The sequence below is a fragment of the Corythoichthys intestinalis genome, chromosome 20, assembly GCF_030265065.1.
Source record: "Corythoichthys intestinalis isolate RoL2023-P3 chromosome 20, ASM3026506v1, whole genome shotgun sequence".
NCBI classification, from domain to species: domain Eukaryota; kingdom Metazoa; phylum Chordata; class Actinopteri; order Syngnathiformes; family Syngnathidae; genus Corythoichthys; species Corythoichthys intestinalis.
The window spans coordinates 37,578,199-37,604,110 of record NC_080414.1 but is presented as its reverse complement, the minus strand read 5'-3'; the positions used below and the strand labels follow the sequence as shown (position 1 = coordinate 37,604,110).

The following is a 25,912-nucleotide window of genomic DNA, read 5'->3' as shown; positions in this document are numbered from 1 at the left end:
GCATGCACGTGCAGTCCATCTTGGCCATAAAAGTGGCGAAAACTAGCACTTCACATTGACTCATATGGATGTACTTACATTAGTTCATGGACGTGCACATTTTAACAGGTGGCCGTCCTCTGCTCGAAATTCTCGCTCCCAGAATACACAGCGCTTGTGACGTAGGACAATAACAGGACTGGTTGCTATGGGAATGTACGCATACCCAAGGAACCTTGCTAAAAGGAGTATTGAAATTGCTAATAAAATGGTTTAGGATTATTTTAGATGCATATATGTTGTATTTTTCTTATAGAGTATTCAACGAGGAATACAATAGACCCATTAATAGACTTTTTTGGAAAATCACCATTTCTCTTAGTAGTTACGAGTAATGAGTTGGCCTGTGATAATCAACGTAAAACAACTCGGCAAGGACTTTCCAAAGAGTTTGGTGAGTCACTCTTTAAACAATCATGTGGTATTAATACCTGATTGGACTTTCTTAAACACGTAAAATCTACGTGACATAGTTAGTGCTGATTGGGATTGATAACAGAATCGTTAGATAATCTGCCAAATGAGTCCATGTTATTGAAACACTCCCTACACTTGTCGCTGCGACAGTGCAGTAAAGTTGCGTGTGCTAAATCTGTTGGCCCTCTGAGGGGGCCCCTTCTGGCTGGGGGCCCTAGGCAATTGCCTGGTTTGCCTAATGGGACGCGATGCCTCTGGGTTTGACCACGAGGTTATTTCAGGAGCCACGTCAACAATTTCAGGTAAATCTTAATTTTATTGCTGGTTGTTTTTATATGATTGTGTTGTATGTTTAAAAATAAAATACTTTGTACGTCTCAGTTTTCTTTTATTCTCCTTTTACACAGATACTGAATAACTGTTACGCAATGTATTGATTCTAGTTTTCCGTCTGTCGAAACAACTGTAAGGGTGCCACTCCAATTTCGCTGTGTTTCAATACGATGGAATCATTTGGCAGATTATCTAACAATTCTGTTATCAATCCCAATCAGCACTAAGTCTGTTACGTAGATTATACATGTTTAAGAAAGTCCAATCAGGTATTAATACCACATGATTGTTTAAAGAGTAACTCACCAAACTCTCTGGAAAGTCTTTGCCGAATTGTTTTACGTTGCTTTTCACAGGCCAACTCATTACTCGTAACTACTAAAAGAAATGGTGATTTTCCAAAAAAGTCTATTAATTAGTCTATTGTATTCCTCGTTGAATACTCTATAAGAAAAATACAACATATATGCATCTAAAATAATTCTAAACTATTTTATTAGCAATTTCAATACTCCTTTTAGCAAGGTTCCTTGGGTATGCGTACGTTCCCATGGCAACCAGTCCTGTTATTGTCCTACGTCACAAGCGCTGTGTATTCTGGGAGCGAGAATAGGCGTAAGGTGCGCATTTCGAGCAGAGGACAGCCACCTGTTAAAATGTGTGCGTCCATGAACGAATGTAAGTACATCCATATGAGTCAATGTAAAGTGCTACTTTTCGCCACTTTGATGGCCAAGATGGACCACACGTGCATACAGCACGCACTCGCACCCCCTCACCTTTGTGTTCATTATACTGCACGAGTATGTATGTGTGTCACGTGACTCAAAAGGCCCCCATGTTGCTCGTTGCCTGGGGCCCCCGGGGACCCTTGCTACGCCTCTGGTCAAACCGCGAGCGTAGTGACCGCATACCCAAGATTCATCAGTGCAGAAAGACAGCCGACACCGAAATTTGGACGTACATAGCCGTCAATGGCAGAACCTTACTTGGGTGTCAGTTGAATGTCGATAAGCTGTAATGTCAAGTGCATCGTCAAAAAACACAGCCACACATGTTTTCTGCCATTTAAAATGAAAATACAATTTGGACGTGCATAGCTGTCAATGGCAGAGCCTTACTTGGGGTGCCAGTTGAATGTCGATAACCTCTAATGTAAAGTGTAGGGTCAAAAAACACAGCCACAGATGTTTTTCTGCCATTTAAAATGAAAAAAACAATTTGGACGTGCATAGCCGTCAATGGCAGAGCCTTACTTGGGGTTCCAGATGAATGCCGATAAGCTCTAATGTAAAGTGTACTGTCAAAAAACACAGCCACAGATGTTTTTCTGCCATTTAAAATGAAAAAAACAATTTGGACGTGCATAGCCGTCAATGGCAGAGCCTTACTTGGGGTTCCAGTTGAATGCCGATAAGCTGTAATGTAAAGTGTACTGTCAAAAAACACAGCCACAGATGTTTTTCTGCCATTTAAAATGAAAAAACAATTTGGACGTGCATAGCCGTCAATGGCAGAGCCTTACTTGGGGTTCCAGATGAATGCCGATAAGCTGTAATGTAAAGTGTACTGTCAAAAAACACAGCCACAGATGTTTTTCTGCCATTTAAAATGAAAAAAACAATTTGGACGTGCATAGCCGTCAATGGCAGAGCCTTACTTGGGGTTCCAGATGAATGCCGATAAGCTCTAATGTAAAGTGTACTGTCAAAAAACACAGCCACAGATGTTTTTCTGCCATTTAAAATGAAAAAACAATTTGGACGTGCATAGCCGTCAATGGCAGAGCCTTACTTGGGGTTCCAGATGAATGTCGATAAGCTCTAATGTAAAGTGTACTGTCAAAAAGCACAGCCACAGATGTTTTTCTGCCATTTAAAATGAAAAAACAATTTGGACGTGCATAGCCGTCAATGGCATGGACTTGTATGGCCTGCAAAACAGCCATATACCCCCCAAAATACCATATACCCCCCCACAAACCGAAATGCATTTTGCCACATACCCCAAATAAATGCCACATGGCAAAATGCATTTTGCCACATGGCAAAAAAAAATGCCACATGGCAAAAAAAATTGCCACATGGCAAAAAAAATTGCCACATGGCAAAAACATTTTGCCACATGGCAAAAAAAATTGCCACATGGCAAAAATAATTGCCACATGGCAAAAAAAATTGCCACATGGCAAAAACATTTTGCCACATGGCAAAAAAAATTGCCACATGGCAAAAAAAATTGCCACATGGCAAAAATAATTGCCACATGGCAAAAACATTTTGCCACATGGCAAAAAAAATTGCCACATGGCAAAAAAAATTGCCACATGGCAAAAACATTTTGCCACATGGCAAAAAAAATTGCCACATGGCAAAAACATTTTGCCACATGGCAAAAAAAATTGCCACATGGCAAAAACATTTTGCCACATGGCAAAAACCACTTTTGGTTTTCGGCCCTGCTGCTCTTTTGACCGAGCCATGATGCACATCAGACAATGCTTCTCATCAAGACAATTCGTACCAGGTGTGTGTTTTATAGTGGGCAGAGCAGATTTAAATCACTCATCAGTGATTGGGCACACTCCTGACTTAAATTGTTTGATACAAATTGGTTTCAATTGCTCTTTAAGTCTCCTTAGGCAGAGGGTTCACTTACTTATTTTTCCTCCTTCTGTCATTGTTTGCATGCTAACCTCATTAAAATATGAAAACCTATAAATGTTTGGGTGGCTTTAGTGAAAGCAGACACTTTTTTTCATCTGTGTGATTTTGACAAAGATCAGCTCACATTTGATGGTGATTTTAGGCAGAAATGTGAGAAATTCCAGAAGGTTCAGATACATTTTCATACCACTGTATATTTTCAAAAAAGGTGGGGCTTCAATGGAATCAATTTTGAAACCCATTTAGCATGCGATAATAGTGGGTATATGGTGGGGACATGCCCATTTTCTGCTTAAAAATACCCATATTTTACATTTAAAATAAATCTACATAACATCAAAATATGAAAGATAGATATATATATACGTACTGTACTAGCATTTCGTGCCATTTAGATAACATATAGCGGTCTGTGGAAATGAATGGATTTCCAAACCACACAGGCATATGACTGGCCAAAATGCCTATAGGCGTTGCACTACATGGCATCGTCATAGCAACTTCATATTTCATATACAAGGAATATAAAATGTAAACAACAATCTAGCAGGTAAAAATAACATCTATGTATACAGTCTACAATCTTCTTTCTGAAGGCCTCAGACAGCTCCTTATATCTCACCATGATGTTATCACTCACTTAAACAGTCAGTCACTGTTGAATACTTCTGCATTGAGGAGTGGGGCAAACTTTCTTCAGAACGATGTCAAAGACTGGAAGATGACTACAAAATGGTTACCTCTGCCAAAGAGGGTAACACTAGCTATTAGGTGGTAGGGTTTCTGACTTTTTCTCAGTTGGAATATGCATTTTTGTTGATAACTTTGGTCTACTGAGTAAAACAATGTTAATTTTGTTGTTTACCTGCAATTAAATTTAAATTAAATTAAATTTTTTCCCGAGATAAAGAAAAACAACATCAAACGTTGATATGTGGACATTTCTTTATAAAGAACTGAATAGTTACATTATTCATCATTTATAGTTACTTTAAAAAGTCCCCATTTAAAAAAAAAAATCTTTCACTAACCTAAGTGTCCTTGAAATTAGCATTGATGGCTCCGCCTTGTTGTTAGCTTCAAAACAAGACTCTGACCTTGAAGTTGCAGTATACAATAAACTTTCTGTGACGATTGGCAGAAGATTTGCCACAAGAAGGCATGTGGGATTGAAACCGGCAAAAGGTGACAGATCCTCGCTGCATTGCATGCAGCAAAGGTGGGGATTTTTCACAAGTGCCTACCTTAGGTGTCCAGAATCAGACGTGTATGGAAACAGGCTGATTTTTTGATAACAATTGTGCAATACTCCTCAGAGGTGCTAAAGAAGTTCTTTTTACATTCCAGTCAAACTAAGTTGCCCTTAATCACAACAAATGTCTCAGTCAAAATGGATCAGACAATTTTATGTAAACATGATCATTCAATTTCAGCCATCCCAGTTCAAATGTATGTGATGTACTGGACTGTCTCAGGAAATTAGAATACACAATATTCTAATTTTTTGAGACAGTCCTGTGTATATATACAGGACTGTCTCAGGAAATTAGAATACACAATATTCTAATTTCCTGAGAAAAAATCAGCCTGTTTCCATACACGTCTGATTCTGGACACCTATATTATACACCATATTCTAATTTCCTGAGAATATTGTGTATTCTAATTTCCTGAGACAGTCCTGTATATATACACAGGACTGTCTCAAAAAATTAGAATATTGTGTATTCTAATTTCCTGAGACAGTCCAGTATATGACTGTCATTGGAAGTGAATGAGTTCATAAGATTTTTGTTCATTTAGCAATGTATGTATTGTTTTAATATTTACACAATATATAGGAAAAAATAACAAGAGAAATACCTGGAGCACAATTAAAAACGAAAACAAAAACTGAAGAATTTCGATATTTTATTGCAAAGATGCATGTTTCCCATTAACCTGAGGTAGGAAAATATACTGTATATAAAAGAGACAAGTAAAATAAACTGCAATGAAGACAGTATTTCTGAGTAATACACAATATAACGCTGTTAAATAATCAGTAATACAGATATGACAGCCAAACAACTTTTTGGATGGGTGAAGTTCAAAATATAAAAAAACAAAAACAAACATGTATAGTTTTTAATGAAATACAAAAAATCTAAAAATTGAATATCGTCCTGCCAGCAGGAAAAAATTCTGAAATACAACAATATAGCAGCATTATTTATCCACCATACTGATACAACAATACCATCTTCATATAAAAATAAACATTTCCGCCCCGTACATAAAAAAACAGACAAAAACAGACCAAAATATGCCACAACAACTCATTATGTAAGCACCAATAAAAATGTGCTGGTTAGGCAAAAATATAAGTGCCGTTTGAATTTTTATTCAATAAAAAAAAAAAAAAAAAGTCTAGAGATATTTGTTCGAAAGATACAGCGAAATGGCAAATGTTAGGTTACGTACAAAACAAGTCCAAACTAAGAATACTTCGATGTGTCTTTTATGGAAAAAATGCCTACAAAAGCTGACCAAATTCTGGGCTGGGTGTGCACACACACACAACCTCTTCTCGTGTATGTGTCAAGTTTTTGTTTACGCTGTCATGGAGACAACCTCTAACCCCCACATTTGTAGCAAAAGCAAGAAATGTTTCACACGCTGACTTTGATAACAGGCTTTGATTTGCTCAACTTCACAAACTAGAGTGTGCTCATTGTTTGGCCATTTTTCCCTCATTGGCGTGTGCAAGTGGAGTCACTCAAATCACGGCGAACACCCGAAACGCCTTCCCGCCAGGAGGATTCTGTAGACTGGAAGACAATGAAACACAGAAGAGTCAGTGTGACTGACTGACAGGGATACAAACACATACGTACAGTTCACCTAACGGTTTTTACTGCATCTCTTCATAACGACATTGATGACAGATAAGCAAATGGAGTGGCTAAAATAAACACAAAAAACAAATAGATAAACAAAAAAAAAAACATTCCTTACGAGCTAACACTTGCAAACTCATGCGTGAACACCAGACATCCCATCAGTTGTGGAATGTAATGAAGTAAAAGTACTTTGTTACTGTACTTAAGTACATAATTGTTTATCTGCACTTGAGTACAAATATGAAGTAGTACTTTTTACTTTTACAGGCGGTATCTGTACTTTGTACTCCACTGCTTCTCAAATTGTCACTTGCGTTACAGGTTACTTTTGCTTGTTTTCTTTTTTTCTCATTGTGAATTGATGGTTTCGTTTTCATGCCTCCGGTGCAATCGATAAGCCCCGTGCAACTATACCGTAACTGAGCACTAGAGGCAGCAACACGAGTACGAGCAAGGTTAGGCAGGGGAACAAGATATTGACCAACAAAAACAACTACACTCCTGTACTGTAGGTGGCAGTATGCACCTGTAGAACTCGCTTTGAACCGACACGCATTCCTATAAATAACGGTCTCTCTCCTTCCCTTTCTCTTGCGATCCCACGCAATTTAATTGAAATAGGCTATTCCCAATGTTGTTAATAGTGGTGTTGGAGTATAATGGCGTTACTAACGGCGTTATTTTTTTCAGTATTGAGTAATCTAATTTATTACTTTTCTCATCTTGGCAACACCATTACCCTTACTGAGGATGTAAGGACGTGCGTTAGTATGATTACTACGTTGGTTGAATGACGCGAGAAAAGTCTGAGCGACATGGACTCACTCATGGAGCAGAGGGGGAGTGAGGAGGAGGGAAGGGAATTGTGACACTGTTGCAAACACGATGCTAGGTGGCTCCAATAATACCTGACTGCAATGCTTAATTTGTAAATCATAAGGTGCTGGAATGCAAAGTACATATGAAAGCGCAGGGATGACAAAACGGGCACAAGTCCCGGAACATACACAAAAAATGGTGCTGCAAACAACACGCAAATGCCTACTGTGGGACGTTTTTTCTTGTGCTTTTCTGACTCGTTTTGAACCATCTGCCTTTTTTTTGGGAAAAACACAGTAAATGCAAATGTCTTTTAGGCATGTTGAAATACCATTTGATCCTGACTGCTTGCTCACCAGATGCCGCAAATTTTAAAAGTTTTTTTTTTATTATGTCAGGGGATTGATTTGTTGGTCCAGCTTTTCAGTGCATCAACAAATCTCCGACCTTTCAAATGACGTAAAATTTTTATGAACAACATGCAATTCTTTGTTCTGTAAATGAAGTTATGCATTTTATTATTTTATTTTATACTTTAATGTCCGTAACTATGTGTAATATTCTGATATAAATTTTCACGAGGCACCCTGAAGTGCACGCAAGGTTAATGTTGTTTTGGTCACATGACACAGGCGTACGATAGAGAGGCACAGCCTGCCGAGAGCAAGTTGTGTTCGTGCTGTTAGCTCCATGTGTTATAAAGAAACAAAGTTGTCAGCACGTCGTGTGTTCGAATGTAGCAGCAGTCCGCTGTTATTTTGTTCATTGTTTTCTTATTGTTGCCACAATAAAGTAGAGAAAGCCGTCAACGACTCCTCTCCTTCTTTCCCCCCATTCGGGGCTATTACAATACATTTTTTCAAAAATGTTTTTATATTATTATTATTAGGGCCGTCAAACGATTAAAATTTTTAATCGAGTTAATTACAGCTTAAAAATTAATTAATCGTAATTAATCGCAATTCAAACCATCTATAAAATATGCCATATTTTTCTGTAAATTATATATATATTCTGTAAAATTATTTGTTGGAATGGAAAGATAAGACACAAGATGGATATACATTATATATATATACATTCAACATACGGTACATAAGGACTGTAGTGGACATTTCACTCTACTGTCATTTAAATCTGTCTATGCTGTCCTCACTCCGAAGCGTCTACTTTTTCCAAACCTAGACAGCTAGCGAACGACGCCTTAATAATCAGACTTCTTCCTTTTTTATCTGATTTATTAATAAAATGGCCTCAAACCACTGTCCTCTTTAGACCATAGTGAAACTCCCCCAAAAAAAGTACACAAGCATTGCATTAGCAACAACGTTAACTTAGCACGCTATACAGGTAAATGGTAAATGGTAAATGGTGTTATACTTATATAGCGCTTTTCCACCTTTCTTCACTAAACATAAACAAAAAGCGTCTCATACAAAAAATATAACATTTCGCTTACTAACATAATTTGTACATTCTTTACAACAACCATACTTACGGACAAATCTTGTCCAAGGATCATATAAGCACAACATTACATAGGCGTCAGCCCGAGACGTCGTGCAACCATATTGAACTGGCAAGAAAGCAATAAACCATGTCGCAAAGCGACCACAAGAGTTCGCTGTTAGACAGCACAAAAACCTTCCTGTAAAATTTACCAAAAGGCAGACTACTGTCTGAGTGGGACATGTGCGTTAATTGCGTCAAATATTTTAACGTGATTAATTAAAAAAATTAATTACCGCGCGTTAACGCGATAATTTTGACAGCCCTAATTATTATTACTATCTTCGATACACGAGAGGTGCCGTATTTGGCCAAATAAGTCAAAGGCCAAATTGAAGAGGTGCCTGATCTTGTTCCGGCGAGATCTGGCACAAATTAACTATTGCCTGACTGTAGCAGATAGCCTACAAACTACGCCCACATGATGCTATGGTAGATATCAAATGTATATAAACCTAGATACGAAATGACAGACACGGCGGCGTTAGCACATGTATAGAGAACTAGATGCGAAATGATAGACTCGCCAATGTTATTAAAAAGCTGCCATCGTAAAGCAGTAGACTTCTCAGGAAGGCTCTATTGTAGAGAACTTCCCTAGCGAACCTAAGTAACTTTTTATCTAAAATACTCCCAAATCGGCAAAATCTTGACTTGAATCTATCTAAAAATGATGAAACAGTTTTAAAACTTTAACATGTCAAAAGTAGACTGAAAGGAACTAATGCAATAACGGGAGCATTTTAAAAAAACTTTAACGGTTGATTCACAACATTAAATGAGTGTCAAACATAGCATATGTTACTATGATTTTTTAAAAGTAAGGTTAACAACACTGGCTTGTCCACATATGATGTCCGAGTTATTATTTTGCCTGCCGGCTGTCACTCCTCGCATAGTCGCAAAACGCAGGATATTTTATCTGACTCGTGGGGATCAGGGAGCCACATAGTCAGTACTATCAGAGAGACTCCCGAACTTCCAGCAGACTTGAAATGTCTGGAACACATCTGATCGATGTGCTAGAAAAACAACAACATAGAAATTGGAAAATAAAACTGAACATACAGTACACCCAACTGAAAATATTCTGGATATTTTCGTTTGCATTCCAGTACACAGCATAAAAAATACAATGAGGCTGGATTTCAACTGCAGGTTATGCTAAACTTTAAATGGTAGAGTAGAAGCGGGATTCATTATTGTATGTCATTTGTGGAGAGCATTTATTCGGCCACTAGGGGGTAGTGTCTACCTATTGATTCAACTCCTACCATTTAGGAGAGCGTGTCTGAGACGTTGACGCCACTGCTTGTTGTTCGTTGTGCTCCACACATGTTTATGTAAGTAGTTATTAGTTTTGTGTCAAACACGTTATAGTCTTGTTTAACCTTTAGTGTCATATACTTAGTGTGAGCCATGGTATTTGACCTGGAGCTAAGTATCTGTTTTGTTGTTGACTTTAGGGTTCCCTCATCTCTGTCAAAATAAATAAATAAATCAATCAATAAATAAATAAATAAAATCCCAAACTGACATTGAGAAATATTTCTTCATTTTGTGCCTTCTTAGATTTAACTTTAACAGCAACAAAGGAATATAATACTAAGTGTAGCAGCTGATGTATGAATTTGGGAACTTTTCTGGAACTTTTGGAAAGCATATTCTTTTATATACAGTGGTATGAAAAAGTTTCGGAACCTTTTGGAATTTGTTCACATTTCTGAATAACCTATCTCTAATCTACCCTTTTCTCTCCAAAGTCCTTGAAAGAGTGGTAGTTAAACAACTCTGTCAGCATCTACAGGACAATCGTTTATTTGAACATTTCCAGTCTGGCTTTCAAGCTCATCATAGCACTGAAACTGCGTTAGTCAAAGTAACTAACGACTTGTTACTAGCCGCTGACGATGGACTAGTCTCGATCCTGGTTCTGTTGGACCTGAGTGCAGCCTTTGACACAATCGACAATAATATCTTATTGCAGAGGCTAGAATGTGACATAGGTATTAGAAGAGCAGCCCTCTGCTGGTTTAAATCATATTTATCTAATTGATGGAAGAGTGAATTCAAACGTTTATCAGGATATTTTGCAGGTAAACCTGAGGTCGTCTGTCAGACAGTTGAAGCTAAAAAGAGGATGGATGCTGCAACAAGACAATGATCTAAAACACAGAAGTAAATCCACTTCAGAATGGTTTCAGAAGAACAAAATACATGTTCTGGAGTGGCCGAGTCAAAGTCCAGACTTGAACACCATTGAAATGCTGTGGCATGGTTTAAAATCAGCGATGCATGCCAGACATCCCAGGAATCTGACTGAACTACAGCAGTTTTGTCGAGAACAATGGGTCAGAATTAGTCCTGATCGATGTGTCAGACTGATCTGCAGCTACAGGAAGCGTCTGGTTGAAGTTATTGCTGCCAAAGGGAGGTGGGGCACAAAATATTGAATATGATGGTTCACTTACTTATTTCCCCCCTTCTGTCATTGTTTGCATATTATCCTCATTAAACTACAATAACCTGTTTGGGTGGTTTTAGTTAAAGCATACACTGTATTTTCATCTGTGTAATTTTGACAAAGTTCAGATCACATTTGATGGTGATTTTATGCAGAAATGTAAAAAATTCCAAGCGGTTCAGATACTTTTTCATACCACTGTAGGTTGTCTGTCATTGAGTGGAAATTCTTGGATGGAAAAGGAAATTCTTCAAACATAGCGAACACTATTGATTGCATGGGTCATCGGTGATTCTCGTGCATGCATATGTGGTTTATTGGCATGCCAGCAAGCACTAATGACTCGCGCAAGCATAGCCACTCCGGAGCCCTACAAGTAACAAATAACTAACAAAATGCACAGAATTTGTTGTAACCAACTCAACCAACTAATTTAACCCCTGCTAACTCAAAAATTAAGACAAATATAAAAAATTCCGAACTTCCCTTTTAAGATCGATACAGTTTGGCAAGTCCACCATTGATTATACACAACTCTGTACCTTTCTGAGACAACGCCATTTTGATCCGATGCAATGTAGAGTTTCCGTTTGTCAACCGGCATCACGTCGATGTAACCTCCCGCGTTGTTCCTGACAACCCCAGCGTGGACTGCTGCACGGCAAATGCTGGATTTCTACAGGAAAACTCAACATGCTTGATTTGCTTCTGTTATAAATGACTGTGCACGGTCGCATAAACGAAATGCTTACATCGGAGTATATTCTGGTACCGATGACTCTGGATATGTTTGGTTTCTCTTCTATACAATTCCTTGGGCAGTATAACCTATGAAGGGAATATATCAGGTAAAATTTGTGTCATGCTTATTTACAAGAAGGAGCTACCATGAGGATTTTCTTGACTAATCCGAGGAGAGATTTGTGTATGTCCCACTCTCGTGGTTGGCCACCATTACTGAGGTATTTGCACACCAATAGCAGCCCTGCGTCAGTTAATGTAAACAGTAACGTTAGTTGCAGGTGGCTGGCGGCGGCACATCTCAGCAATGGCAGACTGGGTACTTCCGGTCATTTTGCTCAGATTAGTCAATTAAGCACCTTGGGCAATGCTTTGCAGGTCTTTGGTAAGGACACAGTTGTGCGACAGTGGTCTCACAGGTGATCGCTTTGACTGCAAAACAGCACAGGAAAAAATTTGTAACAAGCTAAACTATACTCTGAAAGCAAGGATTTTATATGCAAGTTAGTAGCATACCTGCCACTCTGGAAACAGTAAATGAATTAGCACTCTGGTATTTCCTGTCCAGAGAGAGAAACATATCATTACATCACACACTTTACTCTTGTTGAAGACATTCCCTAAAAAGGACGTTTTTTTTTTTTTGTTAGTGTTAGAGGTCGACCAATATGGGATTTTCAAATTTCAGCCAATTGCCGATATTTGAGGCCAATTACATACTTTTTTTGTAAAAGCACGTAGATCATGAAATGTAATTAAAATCTAAAAAAAAAAATGCTTCAACAGTTTTAAATTTACAATGATGACCTGAGACTTAAAGGATTAATTCAGTCTAGTGCTACCAAACAAATAAATGCAGCACTTATTTTAATGATTATACATACTCATCAAGAACAGTATATTATTTTTAAATAATTAAACCCACCAGGACGTCATGACGAGATGTAAACAAGTGAGTTTAAGAGGATGCTCGCCATTCTAAAGCTAATGCTGACGCGAATGCTACGCTAATGCTTCGAGTTACATTTAGAGTGTAAGGGTCACTCAGCAAACACCTTTTAAGGATAAAGCAACATATTCTCTAATGCTAGATAAAAAAATTACAATATTTAGAAAACAGGCAAGTGTAGTGGGTACGCATTGTATCCGTTGTGGAACGTGGAAACCTCCCCGCCGATTCCTTCATGTAAGGACGCTAACGGCTGTGCCGTTGGCTCGAGCTTATTGGCGCAGTGGTTACCGTCCTTGCCTGCCGACTAGATTCATCGCGGCCCGCGGGTTCGCGTCCCAGCCTGGTCAGAGGTGGGAGCGGAACGCGGGGCGGCATTGACACTTGGGTTACAAATGTAATGGGTACACAGTGTATCCGTTAGAGCACGTGGAAACCTCCCCGCCGATTCCTTCATGTGGGAGCGGAACGCGGGTCGACGCTGACACTCGGGTTACAAATGGGGGCTCGTCCGGGATCGGCAGCGAAGGTTTCGGGGGGAGAGTGTAACGGTTACACACACAGTGTATGCGTTGTAGCACGTGGAAACCTCCCCGCCGATTCCTTCATGTAAGGACGCTAACGGCTGCGCCGTTGGCTTGAGCTTTATTGGCGCAGTGGTTAATGTCCTTGCCTGCCGACTAGATTCGTCGTTAGACGGGGACGTGGGACTAGGTTCGCGTCCCAGCCTGGTCAGAGGTGGGAGCGGAACGCGGGGCGGCATTGACACTCGGGTTACAAATGGGGGCTCGTCCGGGATCGGCAGCGAAGGTTTCGGGGGGAGAATGTAGCGGGTACACATTGTATCTGTTGTGGAACGTGGAAACCTCCCCGCCGATTCCTTCATGTAAGGACGCTAACGGCTGCGCCGTTGGCTCGACCTTATTGGCGCAGTGGTTACCGTCCTTGCCTGCCGACTAGATTCGTCGCGGCGCGCGGGTTCGCGTCCCATCCTGGTCAGAGGTGGGAGCGGAATGCGGGGCGGCATTGACACTCGGGTTACACAAGCCTGAAACTTACTGTAGCAGCCTGCCTATCCAACCAAACACGAGAGGGTTTTACGCCCATATCAAGAATTCAGGGATTTAAGCATTTATTCACAAGAATTTTCAACAGAAAAAGCTTTGTTTACATATGGCGGCCGCTAATTTCCTTACTGACTAGCCTCATAGTTCGCAATATTTACGTAAAATAAATGCTACCTGCACGTTGTGTTTTTTTTTTAAAACCAAGAATCAAGACTGTTTTATGTCCATCTCTATAAAGAATTCAGGGATTTAAGCATTTATTCACAAGAATTTTCAACAGAAAAAGCTTTGTTTACATATGGCGGCCGCTAATTTCCTTACTGACTAGCCTCATAGTTCGCAATATTTACGTAAAATAAATGCTACCTGCACATTTTGTTTTTTGCTTTTAACCAGAATCGAGACTGTTTTACGTCCATATCTATAAAGAATTCAGGGATTTAAGCATTTATTCACAAGAATTTTCAACAGAAAAAGCTTTGTTTACATATGGCTGCCACTAATTTTCTTACTGACTAGCCTCATAGTTCGCAATATTTACGTAAAATAAATGCTAATTGCCCAGTTCTTTGCTCTTTTAACCAGAATCGAGACTGTTTTACGTCCATATCTATAAAGAATTCAGGGATTTAAGCATTTATTCACAAGAATTTTCAACAGAAAAAGCTTTGTTTACATATGGCTGCCACTAATTTTCTTACTGACTAGCCTCGTAGTTCGCAATATTTACGTAAAATAAATGCTAACTGCCCAGTTCTTTGCTCTTTTAACAAACAATCAAGACTGTTTTACGTCCATCTGTATAAATAATTCAGGGATTTAAGCAAGTAAAATGATTTCCTGACCGATGTCTCAATATTGTTGTATCACCATATGCTGAGATTATCGTTATTGTGAGCCTTGTATCACACATCTTATCATTATGAGGTACCCAGAGGTTACCACCCCTAATGTACATGTATGGGTTTTATTTTCCCAGTTCCAGATTTAAGAATGGCATTCCCTTTTGCAAGGTTTTGCAAACGTAGCCCCTTCTCCGTGACATTACAAATTATTTCAGAGAGTTGGTAGATGGGCCATTTTTTCAAAAATCGTGATGATTTTGATAAAGTCATCAGTCAACATGAGACACATTAAATGACACAAAGAGGGTTTCCGGTATTTACTTTTCAGCTTTTGACTGACAAGTATGAGGATACACGCTTTATTTAAGTAGTATTTGACGCGGAAGAGTGGTAAGCTTTTTTTTCCACGCAGAGCCAAATTTCCCTATGACGATTGTTCTCTCTCGGTGAGCAACTTTCATATTCTGCTCGTCATTAGATTGTCATTTGAACCCCAAGAAAAATATTAATTTAGAGTTGCAAGTAGTTCCTACTTTTGCTAATGGAAACACATCATTAGTAGGTAGAAAGTTTGGCTTTAGTTTAACCAAGTGAAATTCTTGTACATTTTCAATCCTTATCTGAAGGTGTCTTCTCACCCCAGTGACTGGACCCCATTCTTGTTAGACTTGATGAAGAAGTCCTTTCTTCCCTCTCTCGTTACATCCATCCATCCTCCATCATTATCTATGACACCAGCATGTAAACCAGCCCGACACACGCTGGATTGCTGCAGAAATAAGATGGCAGAAATAAGAGTTCAAGCAAGTGTTAACTCCAGCTTTGTACTCACCATTTCATAGTAAACTGTCCCAACTACTTTCCCTGTAGCATCTAAGCATCCTGCAGGGCATTCATATCTGTGGGTTAACAAATTCAGGGAGGTAAAAAAACAACAACTGTACTTTTACTTTCTTCTGCTTATTCTGCAGTGAAGACTGTTTTCATTTCAATTTTGTTGCTTTGTTAATAGGATTTAGTACAGATCCAGAATGACTAGAACGAAGGATAAATTATGACTTGTAATTCTGGCTTCGCCCCAAAAAATGTGCCACCTTATCCTTACCTATTGCATGTCGTTCCTTTACACTGATCTCGAAGCTTGGTGTCACAGGTCATAAGCTGGGCTGCAAAACCAGAACAAAAATGCCTTTGAGTCCGGTTGCAGAAACAAACATGATACATGCTACTGCCTTGAGATGAATAACAGATTTTCCAAAAAGCCTGTTGGGGGATGCTTCAGTTGGTAAGAGGATCGTTAGAGCACAATAACAGTTAACCATCAATCCTTTAATTTTCTTTAGCAGTTGTCCTCACTAGTCTCCAACCAGTCACCGTACACTTATCAAATAACTTTTCCGTTCCAACAGCGCCTTATCTAACGTGACCTGGTAGCAAGCAAGGTGTCATGTGGTGACCATGTTATTTACAAAAAAAAAAAAAAAGTCAACACATATATTTAATCCCCAAAGGTTAAATACACTATATATCAATGTTTTTTTTTAACAACAACAACAAAAAAGAACCTACCAAAACACTACACCCCCATCACTAGGGGGTGCTGTAGCCCCCTAAGTGCCCCACTTCCTTCGCCACTGTACTTATATGTGTAACAAATGCTAAAACGTGAAGTAATAGTATCTTTTCCCGTATTTACTGTTTGACTGTTTGTATTACTCTAACACACTTAATAGAATCAATCAGGGAATAGCATCTCTACTCCTATTTACTGTTTGACTGTTTGTATTGTTCTCCCCAAGGTTTCTCATTTTTTCCAAATGGTTTTTGGAGTTTTTCCTTGCTGACATGGAGGGTCTAAGGATGAGGGATGCCCAGGACTAGAACTTTATTTAATTCATCTACTGTTTCTGACTGTGTATCGTATTGCCTCTGCAAAACCCTTTGAGACAACCTTGTTGTGACATAGGGCTATACAAATAAAATTGAATTGAATTGAAAATTCCTCTAACACACCCAATATAAAATAAATAGCATTTATATCATGGTTTACGAAAAAACGAGCAAGATACATTTGATATTATGAACAGTTGCACATGGAATGTTCAGAACTTGCAGCGCCAAGACAACGTGCAGATAAGGACGCCTTCTGACCACAGAAGCCCAACGCATGCGTCATGCGGCTGATAGGCAAGCCCATGTCTGCAACACCAAATCCCGCAATCAGCTCTTCAGTACAGTCCAGAACAAATGGCGGGATCCCCTGTACTACCACAACACCCGATAACAAAAAGAACTCCAATTTTGATAGCTCAGCGCCTCTCAGACGGTGAGGTGTGCTGAACCTCCCACCTCATTTGCCTAATTAACCATGACCTAGCAACGGTGACACATGAACTTGACCGTCCAAATCTGCAACAGAAGAAGCCCAAGCACACCCCACTTCCAACCCACGGCCCGCCCCACGAGAGCCTTCAAAAAGACTGAATGTTTAACTAATCGTTGTCATTTTTCTCAGTAACCTTTTGTTGACTTGTGATATGGTGACTCTGGAACAAGTCTGCTTCCTCGCCTGGGTCTGTTGCTGTTTTGCCTTGCCATTTGTTTCGCTGTCGACCTGAATACATTTTCAACTTGTGTTTCAAAGCTTTTTTCCAGCTTTCAAAATGGAGTCAGTATAAGGGGTTAAGACTAAGGTTGACACGCGGAGTTTGGCATTCTGGCCGAGTTGTCAAAGTTTCACCGGCCCAGGTCATTGGAGCTGCGCCAGCGCGGCCCGTTTCAGCAGGTGTAATTTTGGCAATCTGGCTAAAAGGTCAGATTCCTTCAAACAACATATACGCTGACCAAATGTGTTCCAAAGTCTGTGTCAGTTTAGGTCCCAAAGGATAAGCATATACATGCACGTAGTGTTTCTTGGCCAACTACTGTCTTGACTTGGTCTTTAGAGTGTTGTTTTGATGCAAATCTCATATGCCAAATGATTTTTTAACTAAGTCATCAGTAAAGAAAGAAAGAAAAAAAAAAAACAGAAGCAAAACAAAAAAAAAGAGGTTGCACAGCAGTGTTGGCCTTACAGTCCCAGGTCTCATTTGGGCTGTAAAAAGGAAGCCATCTAAAAACCACAGCAATTCTCTCTTGGGCTCGCCAAAAGTAAACACTCGGAAAAAGCTAGCTAAAATAGTTGTGCTCCAACCTTCCTGCATTGCACCACTGTTAGTGACAGTAGGACAGATGACAGATGAAGGATCCAGAACATAAAAGTTATTTAAGATTAATTGCAAGAATAACAATTAGGGCTGCAGCTATCGATAATTTAAGTAATCGATCAATCTATCAACTAGTTAGTTCAAATAATGGAGTATTGGGATTAGGAACATATAATGCATAGCAGAATTAATTTTAGGAGACGTAAAACAAAGAATTGCTAAGATTGCACATTCAAAAGAGCATTAAATGAAAAATAAAATTCCTGAGTGTTTTTTAAAACTATGCAGATTTGCACTTTCATTTCAGAAGAGAAATTAATGCATTTAAAAATAAATTCAAACGTCATAAAAAAAAAAAAAAAAAAATGAGGATCAAAGTATAACAAGAATAATTGCCTAACTTGCATAGCAAAAGTCCAGTATCATGTCACGTCATGTTCATTATTTTTGCTCACTCATCACTAATCAAGCCACCATTCATAATTTCTTTTGACGTAATTTCATAACAATACTCAACCAATATGAACACCTCCCTAGCCCTTTTTTTTCTTTTAAATGAAACAAGACCCAGAGTTGCCGATCAAATGGCAGCTTACACATCTGTTGTTCGTTGACCACTTCGTTCTTTGGCAGGTCTTCCATGTGGGGTTTGGTCGCAGGAAGACTTGGAGTCTCAGGCTTTGAAATCCGTGGCCGGACCCTCTGCGTAGTACGGGGGGGCTCTGGTTCGATAAAGTTGTTTTCTTCCGTTTCCTCTGGAGTGTTGTGGCCTTACAATAAAAGATCAAAAACACATCAATAAAACTGTTTTCTGCTTAGGACTGATTTTTGCAACACATACACGCACCTTTATAACAGAGATTGTCTTTGCAGCCACCTCCATAGCTGGGAGGACATGCGGAACAAGGGGCTCCATGTTTGTATGGTGCATGTCCCCACCAGTTCCCCCTGTTTATGTAACACAATCAAAAATCAATTTGAACGCTGATAGGCTACAGCTCCTGCAGATATTGACATCAGAATCTTGTGCTGGATTAGAGAAGACATTCTGCCTTTACAAAGTCAATAAAGTTCAGATTAAATGACGGCAGTATCCGAAGTTTAGCATTTAGTTAATTACAGGGTTTATATGGGTCATTAAAAGCATTAAAAGTCATTAAGATATTTTTGTCGAAATTCTAGCCTTAAAAAGCACTAAACTAAATATTCGAAGGATTAAAAATTATGTAAACTTGACAAAGAAACTTTTTTTTTACATATTTTTTCCTTTTTCTTAGAGTTGTCCGATATTATCAGGTAGCCGATACAATCGGCCGAGAAAATCATTTTAAAATGATATCAGATAATATTGACATCTGTTTTTCATGATCAGTTTTGGGCCAATATGCATGTTGCCTTCAAAGTCAATGTAGAAGCCTTCTACCAATGTTAAAGGGCCGGTCACAGCCTAGCACAGCAGTTATGCTTATTGACCATTAGATGTCTCTAAACCAGTTCTTCTCAATTATTTTTCAGTTATGCCCCCAAAGCTGGAAAAGGGTATGGGATAATTGAACAGCAGCTTGTTGAGAATAAATCAACAGTTGCAGCAATTGTTAAAAAATGGAAAATGCTAAACATAACTGATAATCTACCTTGGACTTGGGCGCCATGTAAAATCTCTCCTCGTGAGGCATCACTCATGATGAGAAAAGTGAGGGCTCAGCCAAGAAATACACGACAGGAGCTGGTCAATGACCTGAAGAGAGCTGGATGTACAGTTTTAAAGGCTACTGTCAGCAGAACACTACGGTGCAATGTTTTAAAATCATGCATTGCTCAGTAGATTCCCCTTTTGAAGGCAGTACATGTGAAGACCCGTCTGAGGTTTGCCAGGGACCATCTGAATGCTGCATAGGGGTCATGGGAGAAAATCATGTGGTCAGATGAGACCAAAGTAGAACTTTTTGGTGCAAACTTTACTCGTCGTGTGTGGAGCAAAAAGAAGGATGAGTATAATCCCAAGAACACCATCCCCACTGTGAAGTATGGGGGTAGCAATCTCATGCTTTGGGGCTGCTTTTCAGCAACGGGGACAGGACAACTGTACTGTATAAAGCAGAGGATAAATGGTGAAATGTATTGTCGCCCTCCTTCCCTCAGTCAGAGACCTGAAGATGAGTTGTGGCTGGATCTTCCAACCTGACAATGATCCGAAGCACACAGCCAAGCTGACCAAGGAGTGGCTGCATATCAAGATTCTGGAGTGGCCTAGCCAGTCTCCAGACCTCAATCCAATAGTTACAGAAAGCGTCTGACCTCTGTAATTGCAAACAAAGGCTTCCGCACTAAATATTAGAACTGATTTTCTTAGGGGTACAAATACTTATGAACCGCACTAAATTATAAATAAATTAAATTATATACAGTGCCTTGCAAAAGTATTCGGCCCCCTTGAATCTTGCAACCTTTCGCCACATTTCAGGCTTCAAACATAAAGATAAGAAATTTATTTTTTTTGTCAAGAATCAACAACAAGTGGGACACAATCTTGAAGTGGAACAACATTTATTGGATAATTTAAACTTTTTTAACAAATAAAAAACTGAAAAGTGGGGCGTGCAATATTATTCGGCCCCTTTACTTTCAGTGCAGCAAACTCACTCCAGAAGTTCAGAGAGGATCTCTGAATGATCCAATGTTGTCCTAAATGACCGATGATGATAAATAGAATCCACCTGTGTGTAATCAAGTCTCCGTATAAATGCACCTGCTCTGTGATAGTCTCAGGGTTCTGTTTAAAGTGCAGAGAGCATTATGAAAACCAAGGAACACACCAGGCAGGTCCGAGATACTGTTGTGGAGAAGTTTAAAGCCGGATTTGGATACAAAAAGATTTCCCAAGCTTTAAACATCTCAAGGAGCACTGTGCAAGCCATCATATTGAAATGGAAGGAGCATCAGACCACTGCAAATCTACCAAGACCCGGCCGTCCTTCCAAACTTTCTTCTCAAACAAGGAGAAAACTGATCAGAGATGCAGCCAAGAGGCCCATGATCACTCTGGATGAACTGCAGAGATCTACAGCTGAGGTGGGAGAGTCTGTCCATAGGACAACAATCAGTCGTACACTGCACAAATCTGGCCTTTATGGAAGAGTGGCAAGAAGAAAGCCATTTCTCAAAGATATCCATAAAAAGTCTCGTTTAAAGTTTGCCACAAGCCACCTGGGAGACACACCAAACATGTGGAAGAAGGTGTTCTGGTCAGATGAAACCAAAATTGAACTTTTTGGTCACAATGCAAAACGATATGTTTGGCGTAAAAGCAACACAGCTCATCACCCTGAACACACCATCCCCACTGTCAAACATGGTGGTGGCAGCATCATGGTTTGGGTCTGCTTTTCTTCAGCAGGGACAGGGAAGATGGTTAAAATTGACGGGAAGATGGATGCAGCCAAATACAGGAACATTCTGGAAGAAAACCTGTTGGTATCTGCACAAGACCTGAGACTGGGACGGAGATTTATCTTCCAACAGGACAATGATCCAAAACATAAAGCCAAATCTACAATGGAATGGTTAAAAAATAAACGTATCCATGTGTTAGAATGGCCAAGTCAAAGTCCAGACCTGAATCCAATCGAGAATCTGTGGAAAGAGCTGAAGACTGCTGTTCACAAACACTCTCCATCCAACCTCACTGAGCTCGAGCTGTTTTGCAAGGAAGAATGGGCAAGAATGTCAGTCTCTCGATGTGCAAAACTGATAAAAACATACCCCAAGCGACTTGCAGCTGTAATTGGAGCAAAAGGTGGCGCTACAAAGTATTAACGCAAGGGGGCCGAATAATATTGCACGCCCCACTTTTCAGTTTTTTATTTGTTAAAAACGTTTAAATTATCCAATAAATTTTGTTCCACTTCAGGATTGTGTCCCACTTGTTGTTAATTCTTGACAAAAAAATTAAATTTCATATCTTTATGTTTGAAGCCTGAAATGTGGTGAAAGGTTGCAAGATTCAAGGGGGCCGAATACTTTTGCAAGGCACTGTATATATACTGTATATATATACAGTATATATTATTATTAATAAATTATTAAGAGTTCCGTTTTTTTTTTTTTTTTATAGATTATGTCTCTGTGAGTGGAAATGCATCTATGATTGAAATTTCAGACCTCTGCCTATTTTCTAAGTGGGTGAACTTGCAAAATCACAATGTGTGCAAATACTTCTGCTCCTCATTGTCATTTTTTGTCACTTCAAAATGTGTTTAAATTTGAAAGTTTCATTCCACAAATAAATAAATAAATAAATAAGCTTTCCAAGTTCCAGCCATTTCAAATGAACGTTCCAAGTTCCAGCCATTTAGAATGAACGTTGACAGACGAGTACATATTGTAGCATCTACAAATCTATCATGTGATAATACACACTCAGCAGGAAAACAGCGCAATAACTAGTATTTTCAATTACTTATACCCACCTGGACGCCACGCTTATGTAAATACAGTAAAGTTTTCCGAGAGTTTGATAGGATGCTCGCCGTTAGCAATAGCCTAATGCTTACGCGAAAGTGAATGGTATGCTACTGCTACGAGTTACATTTAGTGTGTGATCATCACTCATGTTGAAATTCACCTCCCCAGACAAGCCGCACGGAAACAGCAACAGCTGAACAAAGTGCCGCTCTGCCGATGCTGCCTCCGCGCGTTCATCTCTGATATTAACCCTTTGTACTGACTCCATGTTCCAAAAGTTTGAAAAAGACTCGCCGAAAGCAGGTTGACAATTTATTCGTCGACTATGGTCAAAAACAAGGCAAAAACAGACGACGGAGGGACAATTCTGGATCAAAAACAAGGCTACATGTTTCCGAGCAGCAAAATCTGTCTTATCTCAGTGTCCAGTGTTTTTTAAGTCTGTGGGCCGGCCGGAGGTGTGTCCAGGCGTTGCTTTGGGATCATCCCTCTCTGGCCAGTTTCGGGCTGTTTAGGTTCCTGCGTGGATGGGATGTGGTTGCCACAGTGACCGACGCTGGTCTTTGACGTCACAAGCGCCTGCTATGAACTTTATTATCAGGGCTGGCACTACTTGTTTTAGGACAAAGCGCACTGGTCTTTGTCCTTGTTCGTTTGTCGGGAGGACTGATTGCCAGAGTTTGGTGCGTCAATCTTGCTCGTGGCGCACACGTTTTGGGCTTCTGTGATGAAATGGCGTTGTGTATCTATTCTGTTTCTTTAAACTATGGTGTGCTATTTATTTTACATTAGGTGTGGTAGAATAGTGCAGTCCTACAGTGAATATGAGAAATGATACTATTCCCTGATTGATTATATTACGTGTGTTCGAGTAATGCAAACAATTAGACGGTGCCTACGAGAAATGGTACCATTTTTCCTTTTCCCCCTTATGAGCGCCGATAAGGTGATTCACTTTACTGTGTTCAAGGCCACTGAGTGGAGTCTGCCTAAACTATAGTTAAATGAATGTGTTATACTAATGCAAACAATTATATGCTGTGTGCGAGAACGGTACCTTTTCCCTTCACTCAGCACAGAACTTTAAAGGCTTAAGCAACATTGCGTATTCTCTCTTGCCAAGATAAGAAGACAAATATTACCGTGTGTGTCTCAAAACGACGTGGAGTGACTGGAGGGGACACTAGTGGGTTAGTTGGTGGGCGCAGCACGTCACATGAGCGATACAATCAGACACTGCTATGATGCAGGCTAACTATACATAAAATGTCCCACATTGTGAACATCTGACGCAAACTATGGCGCATTTTCGTCTTGTCTGACGAACACTGGCATTTGTGTCGTTGTATTTTAGTCTCCCGAAACACCATTTTAGCTTGCTATCATATCATCCTCACGGAAAAAAACATTTTCAATATACTCATCGTTGACGAAAATACCAGTGTTTTATATTAATTCCAAATGTGGTATTTTTTATTGGTTGCGTGGGTGAACAAAACAAACCCCATAAAATTTTAACAAGATATGGACTTACTTTGGTGAATAGTTGCACACAAGATACACAGCCTTGGCCCAATTCTGTCCCCACACATTCATGTTGTAGCACAAGTTGACAGCACAGCCAATCCGGCTGCTGGTGGCCCACACCAGCTGCAAAATAAAGAGCATTAAAAATGTGTCTTTAATAATAATAGAGACTTCAATATCCTGAATATACGGTTTAGGTCCAGATGTGGCAGCTGCACCTGGGTGTAATGCGTGCAAACAGGGCCGGAGCATCGGAATGGGCAGTAGGGGTTACACTCCTGGGGATAAGGGAAAGAGTAGTCTTTCACTTCATCATACCAAGCTTGAACATGGGAGGTTGGGGGACGATACCTGCAGAGAATGAGAGGAAGTTGTTTATATTCTACACAACATAAATTGTCATATTCAATAGAAGCTCTGGCAGTAGGCAATGTCTTTCATTCCACCCAATCATCTTTTATATTGAATGAAAGGAAATCCATAAACCAGCATGACCTCATATTTTCCTTGTGTTGTATCTTTAGTATATTTCAGGGTCTCTACGGGTCCTTAAAAAGTCTTAAATTTAAAGGGTACCACAGACTTAAAGACTTTTAGGCTCTAATAAGTCACAATTGTTCTCTTTTACTAAAATATTGTTTCATAGACTATCAGACTATCAGTTGACGAGACAGCTTCTACAGACATTGCGCCCTAAACCCAGTGTCAACAATACAATTAAATTACAAGAATATTTATAATAATACGTTGAAAATGAGTGTTTTTTTATTCCCCATCATTCTTGAGTGGAATTCTAAATCAGGCTGCTTCGGACAGCTGTACTTTTGGCCAGGATCGTTATCCATTGAATATGGTATGCCCGCCGGTGTCGACCATTGCATTTAACATTTTGTGCCCCCTCTCTTTGGCAGCAGTAACTTCAGTCAGACGCTTCCAATTGCTGCAGATTGATTGATTGATTGATTGATTGATTGATTGATTGATCAGGACTAATCTTGACCCATTCTTCTTTATAAAACTGCTGTAGTCCAGTCAGATTCCTGGGATGTCTGGTATGAATCGCTGTCTTAAGGCCATGCCACAGCATCTCAATGGGGTTCAAGTCTGGACTTTGACTTGGTCACTCCTGTACATGTATTTTGTTCTTCTGAAACCATTCTGAAGTTGATTTACTTCTGTGTTTTGGATCATTGTCTTGTTGCAGCATCCGTCCTCTTTTTAGCTTTAACTGTCTGACAGACGACCTCAGTTTTTCTTGCAAAACATACTGATAAACTTTTGAATTCATACTTCCATTAATGATTGCAAGTTGTCCAAGCCCCGAGGAAGCAAAACAGCCCCAAATCATGATGCTACCTCCACCATGCTTTACAGTGGGGATGAGGGGTCGAAGTTGGTGAGCTGTTCCATTTTTTCATCACACATGACGTTTTGTGTTACTACCAAACAATTCAACTTTGGTTTCATCAGTCCACAAAAATAAAAACCTCTGTGCTTTTTTGCAAACATAAAATGAGCAAAAATGTTTTTTTTTTTTTTTTTAGTAGTGGCTTCCTCATTGAGTCCTCCCATGAAAGCCATTCTTGGCCATAGTTTTATATATAGATGATGTGTGCAAACAGATAGTGGACTGTGCCACACTCTAGGGTTCTTTCTTTCTCTGAGTATTCTGTGCTGAACTCTTGGCGTCATTTTTGGTGGACGGCCACTCTTTGGGAGAGAAGCAACAGTGCCAAACTCTCTCCATTTGTAGACAACTTCTCTGACTGTCGATTGATGAACATCCAGAGATGGTTTTAGAGATGGGTTTTGTCTTCTCTCAAAGCTTTATACGAATCAACAATCCTTGATCGCAGGTCTTCAGACAGCTCTTTCGACGGAGCCATGATGCATATCAGACAATGCTTCTCATCAAGACAATTCTTACCAGGTGTATGCAGGACAGCTTTAAACCATTCATCACTGATTGGGCACACACCTGATT

At 39.6% G+C, this 25,912-nt stretch overlaps 1 protein-coding gene across 1 annotated transcript in view; it reads right to left on the bottom strand.

The window, feature by feature from the left end:
- Positions 1-5,407: 5,407 nt before the first annotated feature.
- LOC130908740 (cysteine-rich secretory protein LCCL domain-containing 1-like) overlaps positions 5,408-25,912 on the bottom strand; it is a 51,543-nt gene continuing 31,038 nt past the window's right edge. The window contains exons 4-15 of the mRNA XM_057824494.1: positions 24,147-24,279; positions 23,936-24,051; positions 18,785-18,885; positions 18,534-18,707; positions 15,837-15,897; positions 15,564-15,630; positions 15,370-15,500; positions 12,387-12,430; positions 12,230-12,302; positions 11,882-11,957; positions 11,672-11,805; positions 5,408-6,265 (exon numbers count right to left, since the gene is read on the bottom strand). Coding sequence (XP_057680477.1) covers positions 6,214-6,265; positions 11,672-11,805; positions 11,882-11,957; positions 12,230-12,302; positions 12,387-12,430; positions 15,370-15,500; positions 15,564-15,630; positions 15,837-15,897; positions 18,534-18,707; positions 18,785-18,885; positions 23,936-24,051; positions 24,147-24,279 — 1,162 coding nt within the window. The 3' untranslated portion in view covers positions 5,408-6,213. The remainder of the gene's footprint in view (positions 6,266-11,671; positions 11,806-11,881; positions 11,958-12,229; positions 12,303-12,386; positions 12,431-15,369; positions 15,501-15,563; positions 15,631-15,836; positions 15,898-18,533; positions 18,708-18,784; positions 18,886-23,935; positions 24,052-24,146; positions 24,280-25,912) is intronic.